Consider the following 13,267-nt stretch of genomic DNA (forward strand, 5'->3'; position numbering starts at 1 on the left):
TCATAGACCAAATTTGCTGATGGAGGCAGGATGAAACAAATTTGGCTGCATTTTTATGATATTTTTCCTGCTGCTCTTAGCTTTTTATTTACCCAAAGTAATACAATTTTCCAGAGGAGTGTAACAGATCCAACATATGGAACTGCTATCCAGTTGAGTGCTTAGGTGCAGAACTGAATGGGAACAGTGGTGTGTCAATAAATAGCTTACTGCATGTCAGGCAAAGTAGTCTCTGAGGAACCATCCTGCCAGCTTGGCAGGATTCTGGGAACAGACTCTCCAGTGCAACTGGGCTGGTAATGCAGGCTCTGAATAGGGCCCAGCCTAGAGGAAATCCAGCTCCGGTAACATGAACTCTAAATGGAAGGCAGAGAGAGAGTAACAAGAAAGAGGCACTTGTTAATGTGCAGGTCTATAAATCAAGGGTTTTTTCCTATTGCTCTGGCACAAACTTTGAGCCAATTTAGTGCATCCCTGCAAGTCAGTACTTTTTCCACTTGAGAAATAATGACATAAAAATGAGTAAATTATTTGGTAAACAATTGTGTTGCCTATTGCTGAGTAATATTTTTGTGCAACAAGAGAAATCTGCAGGAGTTATGATTTAGGTCTGACCTGCTTACTGGGTTTATGCTGCTGAGATTCTGTTGACTTTGAGGTTGATTTGTCTTTTCAGGAGCATTGCTGAGGTTTAGGTTTTGATCCAGCATAGCTTAGAAAATGAGAGGAGAACTATTCCTGCATTCAGTTTAAAATGTCAGCACATAGCAAGTCAAGAGGTCTGGCTCCAGGTGAAGGTTTCAGACCTGAATGTGTCTTGATTTAATGGCAGGGAATGAGGCTGGCCTGTTAGGAGAGAGAGGCTGTACTATTGAGTGTTCCAAATGATCCAATTTTGTGTGCATGTATGGTTGTAGTAAAGATTTTGTTTATGGTACAAGGCATAAAAAAGTGTGTGTATTTATAGGTATAACATCATTCTCTTTCTCCTGTGTGTTCAGGGGAAAAGGTCATGGGCCTGCCTGTGTTGAGTAACACTTGGACCTTGCAAGGTACATTGCAAATAACAGTAAGATTCTGGGAGAGCTGGAGTTTCTCAGGTTCTTGTCAATGCATTTTTTGCCATATGTCAGTTATATTATAGGTGAACTGTGTCATATCAGTAGTATTTTATTTTTCAAGAGTCTAATTTTCTTGCATTTGCCACCCAGATCTAGTTGTGATTGACCCTTTTAAATGACTTTTGTCAGCATTCATGTGTTATTTGGGAAGGACACCATTTTAATTTGCATGTCTAAAAACATAACTCTGGGATCTACCTTCTCCCTTTGCATCACACAGCCTGTGCTGGAATTCTTCTCTTTTGGATTTTAGCCCTGGTGGGTGGAGAGGAGAGGTTAAGTGTCACCCATACCTTCAGTGCCACCCCTGAGCCCCAGTGCCAGGCTCATGGCATCCTCTGGGGGGCAGGGGAAGGCACAAGGGCAGTGTGGAGACGCCTCTGTCCTCTCTGCACTTACACCAATAGATGTTGGCACCGCCAAGGATCTCACCTGTAATTTCTTGGTAAATGAGCACTTTATGTGACTCCCAGTTTATGTGACTCCTGTTTCTGCTTATGTATAACATGCAAAGTCTGCCATCTTTTCTTCCATTTACATGATTCCTGGCATTTTAAATTCAGGTAGATTAGATTTAGACTTTTTGTAATGAATCTGCATCATTTTGTGTTCTGCTTGCTCCTGAAATAGCCTGGGGGAACCTGATAGACACAATTTATGTGTATCATTTAGAGGCATAAGAAAGCATCTGATTGATTTAGTCTTTCTTTTGTTAGCTCTTTCCTATCATTCTAATCATCATTTTACTGTAGCATTGCACTATTGAGGAAGGTATGGGTTTTCAAAGGCAGGATGCTTCCATATTTAGAAGTGGTGATGCTAAAAGAAAATGGCTTGGATTGGAAGTCTTTACAGCAGATTCTCTGCTAGTTCTGGTGTAGCTCATATTGTAGTGTGCAAGGTAGAAAGATGCCTGGCATTTATTTCAGCACCAGTAACTTTAATTAATCCATTTTTGTATTGTTTCCTGAGTGAGCAGAAGATGCAGTGGGGAGGATGCTCCTGTGCAGCACTGAGCTCTGCTGTTGGTGTGAAGGCAGAGCTGGGTGCTGCTGCTGCTGCAGGGCATTTCCCGTGGCAGAGGGGAAAAGGGACTGGTGGGATCTGATGTTTGTTTCTGTGCTGCTGGGATGCTTGGAGTCTTCCACGTGACTTTTAGTCACTTTTACACAGAGCAGGGCAAAGGAGACAGGAACATTAAGGACCTGACCCTGTAATTTTCCAATTTCCAATTTCCAGTGTAAACAGTAAGGCAAATTCTCTTCTGCTATCAGTCAGTGCTCTTCTGTTGGCTTTAGTAAGGCTGTGCCCATTTGCAGTAGCTGAGAATTAAGCAGTTGCTCTCCTCCCAGCCTTTCTGATGACTTAATATCACTTTTGAAGCATAAAAGTCCTGTTTCAGGTCTGGGTTGTTGGCTTATGTGTTTAAATGGAAGGCTTGTCAGTTCTCATGTGACCAGCACTCTGAAGACGATCCACAAGTGAGGTTAGGTGAAACTGTGGGGTTTTTTCCTTACTACTATCTGGATTTTCTCAGAACCTAGATAATTTTATCCCATTTGCATCAAACATGCAGGTAACTTTAGAATCCTGCGTCTGTATTGTTTCTAGGGAAGCAAAATAAAATTACAAATGACAGTAATTGACATTACATGCTTTAATTGAATTTCCTCCTCTGTGAACCAAAACCTTTTAACCAAGTATTGCAGTGCTATTTCTGTATTTATTTGTTACATGGGTTAATGTGCTATGTGGCAGATCCAGTATTTATCCATTTTCACAAATTAAGCTATCAGTGTCATGTTGCCTTTGAATTGTTTCCTGTATTGATGGCCAAAATGGCTTGAATAAGACTTAGTCCTGCCTGGTATATTTCTGTTTTACAAAGCTGAAAATTGCAGGGTTGAGAATGAGCCCTCAGGAACAGCTGGGGAAACTCTAGGCCCAAAGCATCTTCCCAATGTGCTGGGTTTCTCCCTGCAGTGACCTCTGCTAAGGGGAAGGAGGAGTGCACAGGCTTTTTGAAAGGTGTTGTTATATTGCAGGAATTAGAAATCGAGCCCTGCTTGAGTTGACATTTGTGGCAAGTGAAAATTAATTATAGAAAGGAGGAAATTCCTCTACTGGGTCCCCAAGCTGTGTACTTCAGACCTGCTGAAGTTTTCCACTTCTTGCCATGTCATACCCTCTGAGGAAAGAGCTCTGCTTTAGCTAATTTGCAGCCTTCTTACCCTGCTGTAACCTCACCTACTACCTGGGCATGATACTTTGTCTGCTTCTGTAGGTATAAAAACTCAGCATAAAAGAAACAAATTTCATTTACTATTTTTTGTAAAATAACTGCTTTTGTGCATGCAAAAAATACTACTTTATGAACAGATGTAAATAAGCACTTATAAAATAAGTGATTGAATTGATGATGCAGGTAACTGTGACTTTGGACTTCATGATACAATGTCAAAAAATACTTTGGACTTCATGGTATAATAATGTAAAAAGATACTATTTTATGAACAGATGTAAATAAGCACTTATAAAATAAGTGATTGAATTGATGATGCAGGTAACTGTGACTTTGGATTTAATATATAATAACTTTCAGCATTCTTCTTGACATTTCAAGTGAAGCATGTTTTCCTTTAGCTGTGTGGGACTTGTGTCCCAAACAGGATTGCCATAATAAAGTATGTGGGACACTTGTGATTCTTTTCAGAAATTAAGAGAAGGAAAGCCTGGTAAAGAGCTGCCAGCTCAGTGTTGTGTGTAGTTGAATGCTGTTATTCAGCAGCCCAGCAATGCAGGTTTTCAGTGCCAGAAGGCAGTGGGACTCCAGGAGGCAGAATGGGGAGCCCCTTTGCTGCTTGTGAGTGCAGCATGAAATAGAAATGCTGGCAGGGAAAGCTGCTTTTAGGAGTGACCCAAAGGCTGCAGACCTGTGTGTATCAAAGACTCCTTAGAACTGGCAGAGAATGTGGTGTCAGAACACTGACAAGAGCTCTGAGACTTCTGCAAGGAGTCACATCTGTTATGAAACCAGGGGAGGGATGCTGTGTAGCTGAGCTGAATAATCCTAAACAGTTAATACCACTCCATTCTCCATAGTTGTCTTTTGGCACAGGTATTTTAAATGGAGTTCCATTGGAAATTAGAAAGGTAACTACTTTCCATGACTTCGAAATGAGCCAGGGACGTGTCACTTCCCTCCTCCTCCTCCAAGTTGAAACAAGCACTTTGACATTTTATAGCTTCTGAAAGGTTTTAGTCTGTAGAAAACTTCATAGGAATTCAATTTTTAGCCCAAGTAAGTAATTGCTTTAGATTGTATTTTCATTACTGTTCCCCTTTGGAAGAGCCCATAGACTATAAAACTAGTTTATTTCTTACCAGTAGTTTATTATTTTTTGATGGCTCATACCTCTCCTTTCCTGTGCTTTTTAGCTTTTTATATGCTTTTGCCTGTTTCAGGGCTTAGTCCTTGTTCCGTGTGTGTTGCTAATTATTTCAGTAGGGAAGTATCTGTGGAGAAAAGAATACTGTGATCAGGATCTGAATTTGGTAATATTTGGTAATATAATACATGCATCTTAATTCAGACAACAGGATTCAAGTAACTCCTGTTGATCAGACTTTGTTTCACAACAACAAAAATGAAAACTAAAAAGAAAAAATAAAACCAAACAAAAGAAAAAAAACAAGAGAAAGAGAAAGAAATTTCCCATCAAATGTTGCAGTGCGTATGCACATATTTTTCCTATGCTTTGAGGGGAGCTGTGACTTTATTCAGTTACAAGGGGAAAAGGTACAAGTTACCCAGAACAGAAATGGACTGGGATTGCTAAAAACGTGTGTTTTGCACTTGCCCTTTGAGCACTTTGTTTAGTTGTATGACTGATAACAAAAGCACACAATCAAAACTGCATCCCAGCCTTCACAACACAGCTCACCAAGCTGCAAAAAGCAGATTTAGTTTCTTTTGCAGATGGTCTATGAGTCTCATGTGGCATCATATTAAATTATATAGGCAGTCAGTCGCTTGTTCTGAAGCGATGCTCTGAGCCAGGAGTTGAGATGTGCTTGGACCATTCTGGTGCAAAACAGCTCCAAAGCTGAACCAGCTCCTCTGAAAGCAGCAGCACAGGGCCCTGCCAGAGCTTCCAGCACCTCCAGGACTGCAGTTCCCCCTGGGATGCACTATGAGGGTGGCCCAGCGACCCTACGATGGGCTGTGGAGCATTTTGCCCTAAAGGTAGGAGCCCAGACCCACTCATCTGGTTGTTTTGCTTTTCTGCTTATTGCTTTCTGACCCTGTGTTTTTACAATTTCTACAATTTTTGCAATTTTTATTTTTGGTTTGCAATATTTTGAAGATAAGAATGAGAGTTTATTTCCTTCTTACTCCTGTCAGACTGTTTTTCCTGGGTAAAAGAAGAAGAAGATACAGCAGTCTGTTAATGTTTAATATTATTTCATGGAAGTATTTCTGCAATATGAAATAGAATTAGCTGTTTCACCCTGTGATGTTTCATAAGATTATGTGTTCCAGTTAGCTTCAGTTTAGTACAAATGCAGTCTTGGGATAACACTGGCTCCAGTGTGAAAATAGTGATTTTTATCAGCTGAATTTCCATTCAGGGCAAGTTTTCATCTGTAGTCAAAAGCATGTTTGGGATAGCAATTTTCAAATGGACTATGTGTTATGCAGTCAGTAAGTTTTAATATTCATGCTTATTAAAATGAAAACCTCATGGTACTATGCACTTTCTAAGAGGAGCCATAACACAAACTCACAACATCAAAGCAGAAGGCTGCAGATTATTTTGGGGAAACTCCAAATGTGTTAGTGCCATGGAGTAAAACCCATTTGAGGTTATCTACATCGATGATTAAGCTGCAGGTTTAGGTATGCCCACCTGCAAAGTGGGACAGGAAATACAGCCACAGGCACTGTTGCTGTGATTGTTCCTCATGATGAAATTGGTACATTGGCAATGACAGCAACCCAGGAAATGCATTTAATAGGTAGGAGTTCACCCAGGGATGCTTCCCTTGTCTGACAGCTCTTGACAGGTGCTAGCAAGGGCTGCTCTGAAATTCCAGCATGTTGGAGATGTCTTGGAAGAGGCAGTGGCAGTGCAGGTGCAGGTCAGAGCTTTGCCCTTACCATGCTGTCTTCACAGAAACACCAAAATCAGATAGAACAGTTCAGTCAGGTGTTTGTTTTAGACCGGGCATTTGGAAGCTGGAGCAGCTGTTTGATTTTATAAGGAAATAAGCAAAATTAGGAATGCACAGAGGGTACCAGGAAGGGCCCATGAAGAGCAAGCCACAGGGCTGGATGAAAATCATTGCTGCTGGTTTATATGGAAAAAGGGGTGTTTTCTTTGCCATGACAGGGGTTTGGAAAGCAAAAGGTACAGGTATTCCTGTCTGCTCTGTCAGGCTAATGTAGCATTACAGATGAGCTTTTAAGGCTGTATTTTAATGCTAGGCTTCCATTTTACAAGTCAATTTTGTCTCCAGAAAGGAAACATGTAGATGAATGCCTTAAACTAGAATTGTGGTTTTTTCTGTGCTGCAGAATGAGGATACTGCTGTTTTCCTCTGGTAAATGAATTAATTCTGATTAAGGGTTTTGAAAACCTAGGCTGGAAAGTGTTGATTTATTTCCTGTGCAAATTGAGAACAAATTCTGCTTTCCTAAGCCAAACACAATTTCTAGTTTGTGCTACCAAAGTCCTGTCTTGCATCATCATCTTGCACTTTTGTGTAAATGTGTTTGAGGAGGATAGCACAGCCACACTATTGATCACACCACACTGTGATTTATGCCAGATGACCAAAGTCCTCCCTCCAGCCAGGGATTTCCACAGACAGCCCTGATACATCCCTTCTCATCCCTGAGCTATGTATGGCTGGGAAAAGGAGAGGGGCTCCACACAAATGGTGTGCAGCTTGGCAGTGCACACCCATGTGAGATAAGGAGCTTTTCCTTTCTCAGGTCAAAGCCTGAAGTTTTCTGCTCTCAAATTCACATTAACCTCTATGTTGGCCATGAGAGCTCTGAAGGGCAGTTTTGTCTTCAGAATGCTAGAAGATACATTTCTTCCATTTTAAGGTTTCATTTGCAGCCTTTTACCAAATCCATCCCTTTTTCTTTCAGAATGTGGCTGGGTTTCTGTTGATCCAGCCAAAGCCACAGCCTGTTTTTGCCATGTTGAAGGCCTGTCTCTAGATCCCAATTCCCAAATTAGATCCTGATTCTGTCCTTGACTATAAACTCCAATTCCCTGGGACATATTGCAGAGACTTTAAGAAACCATCTGTGTGTTAGGCACAAATATTAAACATAGCATGAAATTGAAAATCTTTAAAGTCAAGAGGAAAAACAGAATTAGATGTTGCAAGTCAGTTCTGCTGCTGAATCTGAGAACCAGGGTTAGATATTCAGGATTGACACAGAAGGTAGCAAAAAGTGGACTGCAAACTACCAGTTATGCAAATAAGTAATATATCTACATATTTGTATTCATTATTATTTTAATTTCTTCAGGTGACTCTTATCGCATCTTTCTTGTGTTTGCTGCTTCTCCAGCCTTGGTGTCAACCCCAGACTTCATCCTGGTTGATTTTGATAGTAAAGAAAGATCTCGAAGCTCTTGTAAGGTACTAATGTGTTTTGGGAGTTTTTTGGGTTTTTTCCTTCTGGCACATAGAAATGCTTGGCCACTTACTAAAAATCTTTTAATCCTTTGCCACAGTCTTTCCTTGAAGATGATGAGTTGCTTATCTCAAAACACAAGTAGTTCTAGTAACTGCAGTTTGAAAATGGGGACAATGTGTGACACATAAACCAGTTTGTAGTCCATGAGAAGGAGCTCAAACTTTCCAGTAAAAGTAGTAATTTTTTTTTTCTTTCAAGAAAAAGCACTCATCTAGATTACTGAGCTGCAGTGGGTCTCTCTTAACTTTTTGTCCTTCAGGAACAAGGCTTATATACACAAGAAGAAATGAGCAAGAAATTCAGGAAATCCTCAGCTTGCTACTAGTGTGCCCTCACATTCCTGAGAACTATTTTTGGGTTTTCTCTTAGGAATAGCTAGAAGTTGTTGAGCTGGGAAAGACTTCTTGGAACAGATCCTTGGTTTTGTCTTCTCTGCATGAGCGCTTCATGTTGATGTTGGAATAGCTGCTCTTGGTTGGTTGGTGATTCACAAATGAGGCAAGTCAGCCCTGTAAAATCTGCTTCTACACTCCTCAGTGTTTGAAAAAAATGTTGCAGCAAGCTGGTGAGCATGTAAGAAGAACAATTGCCCCCACTTGCACCAAAAGGTCTGGCTGCCTCTCTTCTGGGTATTACTGCCTGCAGATTTGTTGTAACTTGAGAAATATCAAAATGTCAGTGAGGAGGATACAAATGCTTTTCCTTCCTCTCTGTATGGCCCCAAGTGCTCTGTGTTGTTCTGAGATCCCTCAGTAAATCAGTTCAGAGATCTCTCAGTAAGTTGGAAATCTTAGCTGGCAGAGGATTTGTTTCCATGAAGTACTTTGCTGTCAAAGGATTTGTTTCAATAAAGTATTTTGTATGTAGGGATACCACGTGCAGAGCAGCTAACAACCTGCATGTTTCTGTTGCACAAACACCGTACCAAAGTATCTCAAGCTCTTTAGAGTTTGTTTTGGGATCAGATTCCACACATCACATTTTGATAAGAACTTGGAATGGTCTCAGCATTTCTCATATGCACGATTTGTTCTTCAGTGGGAATGAGAATCAGCATCAATTGAACTCTTGTCTGTATTTATTCCCAAAATTGCCTTTTGGGATTTTTCAGTAGGGTTTTTAACAGTCCTGTTGGATGTTAAAGGGTGATAGGATTTTCAAAATGTCTGCAGATACTGCTTAGGTATTTTAAAAGATGTGTTGAGAGGATGTGTAGAAGGAATGAATGGAATGATTGGCATCTGTGTTAGCTTGGCACTTCACTGCTTATTACCTCTTAGAAACTAGAGGGGAATTCTGAGAAAGAACCTTCATCCCAAATGAAATGAGAAAGCACAGAAGGCTTAGTGAAGCTGGCAAAAGAGAATCACGTGTACTCTTTTGAAAAAGGACTGAGTTTGCTTCCTGATTTGTTGTTTTTTACCTACCCAAACCAGACATCTGTCTGTCTGTCTGTGGAGGCTTTTTTTCCCTGCCAATTCCAAAAAGAGAAAGGAACAACAAACTAGTCACTGAGGTCCTTGAGCGTGGCTTTGGACTTCAGAGAAAGTTCAAGGCAAAAGGCATTTAATTTGTTTTGCATACATGAAAATCAAATAATAGCATTTCTCCCATCTTTTATTGTGAACAGCATTACTCCTGTTCTTTTTGTGTGCATGCCATGTTTGGTTTAATGGAGAAATGAGAAAAGAAAATAGATTCTTTTTTGAGACTGAGTACTAATGCAGAAACATTAAAGGCAGGCACATTGTTGTCAGCCAGTTTGCATATTTATTTACTTTTACAAATGGTTGGCTTGGAGTCAGCAGTTAATGGAATGAGAATGATGTTCCTGTACAGATCATTTCCTGAGAAACATTTTCAATTACAAACATATCTCTGCTTTTCTTCCCTCATTTGTTATGTCTTGGAGAATAAATGGAGAGTAGCATTTACAACTTAAGGTTTATGTTCTGAAGACAATTTTAACAATGATCCCCACATAAAAAGGCCCTTTTGTAGTTGCAGACATATGTTTATGATGTTTTGTGCTGTGAATATCAAATTTCTGGTGGACGCTGTGTCACACTCTGCAAACTTGTAAACATCTATAAATCCATTGGATCATTTTAGTACCATGTGTAAAGCAGATTTATTGTCTTTTGTGTGGATTTCTTTTGTTTCAGAGCTAAAGTTGAGCTGCCAGAATCCATGTTTAATGAATTATGTATTACAGAAAATTAGGCAGTACTATTTTAGATTAATATTTTCTTTTCCCTTTGTGGACATATTGGATCCACATGCACAGGTATTAGAAATTAACATTTTGGATAGATGGCCCAGAAAGCAATTATGTAAGTTTTCTTGACTAAATAGTATAACTCTATAGAAGCCTGAACTATGACTTTTTGAAAGTGTTTTTGTTTTCTTTTTTCCTCTCATTCTCTAGCTGTCTTAAGTAATTTTGGTCAGTTCTCTCATTTACCAGTACAAATCCAGAATTACCCCACCAGAATTATATCAGAGGGAACAGGAGCCGTGCTGAGCCAGTGAGCTGGTATAAATCAGCACAAATCCACTGAGGTCTGTGTGGATACAGTCATTTACACTCAAGTCTGCATTACAGGCTATCAAGGCAGTAGAAGAACTAAAGCTGCTGTTGTGCCCGAGTGGTTACAAAAGCAAACCATCGAGGTCGTGGGCATTTACCAGAAACTTGCACCCAATAAAGGGAATGTGAAACCAAAAACCAATTCATCTACATTTGGCTCTGCTATAATTGAGTGTTTGTTGTATACAAGAGCAGTAAAGACATTTCGTGCTGAAAATCAGCATTTTTCTAAACTGGCTGTAATTTCTGGCTACCTATCTAAATGTGTGTAGCATAGGCATGTATGTTTGAATGTGGGCATACATGCAAATATCCAGGGTTATTCTGGCAATATGATGTCTGCAGCTAGCCTTCCAAATGGTGCTTGTTCCAGGAAAAAATAGCTTAAGATAGAGACATGACATGTAAAGCTGCTGCCTACTGTAGCAGTTTAAAATATCAGGGAGATTTTGACTTTCTTATAGAAAGCTTAAACTCTTGGAGTCATGTGAATGTCAGCAAATCTCAGCTTCCACAAAAAGAAAAAAAAAACATAAACAAAAAATCAACACCCAAACCAAAACAAAAAAACCCCAACTCAATGTACGTGAAACCTTAAAAATGCTGAGAAGCGTGAATGGAAAACCCTTATGCTACAGAAAATAAGGCATATTGAAGACCTGCAGAAATGTTATGTATGTATATATGTCTGTAGTTGTATATGCATCTATCTAAACCTCCTGGATTTGAAAGATTGAGGTTAGAAGCACTGTGGCATTGTGCTCCTCCAAAATGATGGTTTGGTTCTAGTTAATTGCACAATTTCAGGATTCATCCATTGCTGTCATTGCACTTCAGTAATTTTAATTTTGTAAGTACAGAACCAGTTACATGGGGAAGACATGGCTGCAGCACTCAGAGGTGAGGCTGTTTTACTCTGCATCTTGCTGCATTTGTTTCATGATTCTTCTGACGGATATAAAATACATCTAAACCACAGAGAGTGCACTGGTGATGTGGTATTGCTGAGCTCAGTTAAATAATGAGATGTGTTTCATTCAAATCAGAATGACTCTAAGCCCTGAATACTAAATAGGGCAGCAAAAAGCCTTCAAGCACACAAAATAAATGAGTAAAAAACCCAAATGAAACTGTCTAATAAATACAATGTGGAGCAACAGGCTGCATGTACTGGAGGAATTAAGGCAATTTGAAGCGTATGGGCCGTGCTGCATCTCAGATGTGCAGCTCCAAGGGCAGCTGGATGCACACATCACAGGGCTCTGGCTCAGAGCACACGCCTGTGTTTGATAGCACAGGTTTATGACCTCATAATCCTAGAGCATCTAAAACAGTAAGAATTCCTTCCAGCTTAAAATAGCTGCTGTAGTTGCTGTTGATAGAGGCTCGAGGGCTCCCCGGCTCTGGGGCCAAATTTGGTGCTGGCATGATGGGAGGAAGTCTGTTGACAGCTGATAGCAGTGGAGTTGCACTTGATTACATCATAAGAAATTTGGCACGTGGAGCTGAATCAGAAGTCTGAGCAGAAATGACCATTCCTCATCCAGAGTTAAAACTGGGACTTCCACATTGCCAATCCACAGAAACTTGTCTGGCCCAGATGTAGCTGTTACTTTTCAGGGTCTTGCTTTGAAAGTGCATTCCCCCAGTTCCATTCAGCATAGTGACTGAAAAAAAAAAGGAGGGCTGGATTTTGCTGTCGTGCCCAAAGGGATGAAGTCCCTAATCTTCCCAATGCCAGCACGGTGAGCTGATGACCTGGGCTGGATCTGGGTCACAGCAGAGGGTCTGAGCTCCAATTGCTGGCCCTGTGCAGTGGCCACGCCCTGGGTGCTGTCCTTCACAGGAGCTGCCACAGCTCCCAGTGCCCTGCTCTGGCTCCTGGCAGCAGGTAGAGATGAGCTGCTGCAGGTCCATCCCATCCCCTCCTCCCTTCCTGTAAGGCTTGGAGTGCCCTTACTGATGCTCCAAAGCCACTCCTCAAAGTATTTCAAGAAATTAGATTATGTTGTGTTAATTTCTGCTGCTGCAAAAAATTGCCCCAATGCTGTGTTCTTTCTTTTTATTAAAATTCTAAGTTGCTGAAGTGATTTCCATGAAAATTAATTAAAACAAATTAATGAGAAGCAGCTGAAAAATGGACTCCTCTACTGAAACTGTGGTATGCAAACTCTTAACCTCAATCACATATTTGTGGTTGCTCTATAAACACCTAAGTGTATAGCAGTGATTTGTCATGGTATTTTTTTGATGGAAAGTCTTAGAAAGTGAAGCTATACTACATAGTACATTTTCTCTCAGTTTAATACAGCTTGTTATAATGCGTGTGCTTACCTGCTCCATTTAGTAGCATTACTAATCTGCAGTTAAATCTCTGCTTTTTAGTAGTGGGAAAGAAATGAAAAAGATGCTGTCAGGCTCAAGGTTTCTGCATCATGTTTTCTGCTTGTGGGGGGCAGGAGTCCCTTTATTAGGGGGCTAATACCAGCCTGGGGCATGGGTTGTGCCCTGCAGAAAGCAGAGGTGAGGAGGAGCTGTGCTCTCTAAAACCTGGATCCATCTGGGATCTTTGGATCATCTGGAGGTTCTGCAAATGGCTCTGGCAGGTGTGCAAAATGTCTGTGCTTACAGCTGTGTACAGCAAGCAGAGCTTGGCCCCTGCTGGGCAGTAAATAGAACACTTACATTCTAGAACATGCCAGTGTTTTAGTTCCCCTTGTATATTTCTTGTTGTCTTATTTGTATTTTATGTTCACTTTTCACTCAAAGATGTGGCAGGAGTTTATTTGCTTTCTCTTATTTTCTCTGAGAATATGATGGAGGTCATGTTATTAA

At 40.5% G+C, this 13,267-nt stretch overlaps 1 protein-coding gene across 4 annotated transcripts in view; it reads left to right on the top strand.

Moving 5' to 3' along the window:
- The window catches only part of PARVA (parvin alpha), a 62,695-nt gene that overhangs the window by 22,937 nt on the left and 26,491 nt on the right, over positions 1-13,267 (top strand). The window contains exon 1 of one of the 4 annotated variants that reach the window (XM_063158123.1): positions 5,060-5,367. The exons of the other annotated variants lie outside the window; for them this stretch is intronic. Coding sequence (XP_063014193.1) covers positions 5,340-5,367 — 28 coding nt within the window. The 5' untranslated portion in view covers positions 5,060-5,339. Of the gene's footprint in view, positions 1-5,059; positions 5,368-13,267 lie in introns of those variants that run through there. 4 annotated transcript variants of the gene reach the window in all.

This window comes from Melospiza melodia, chromosome 6 (assembly GCF_035770615.1).
Source record: "Melospiza melodia melodia isolate bMelMel2 chromosome 6, bMelMel2.pri, whole genome shotgun sequence".
In the NCBI taxonomy this organism is placed as follows: Eukaryota; Metazoa; Chordata; class Aves; order Passeriformes; family Passerellidae; genus Melospiza; species Melospiza melodia.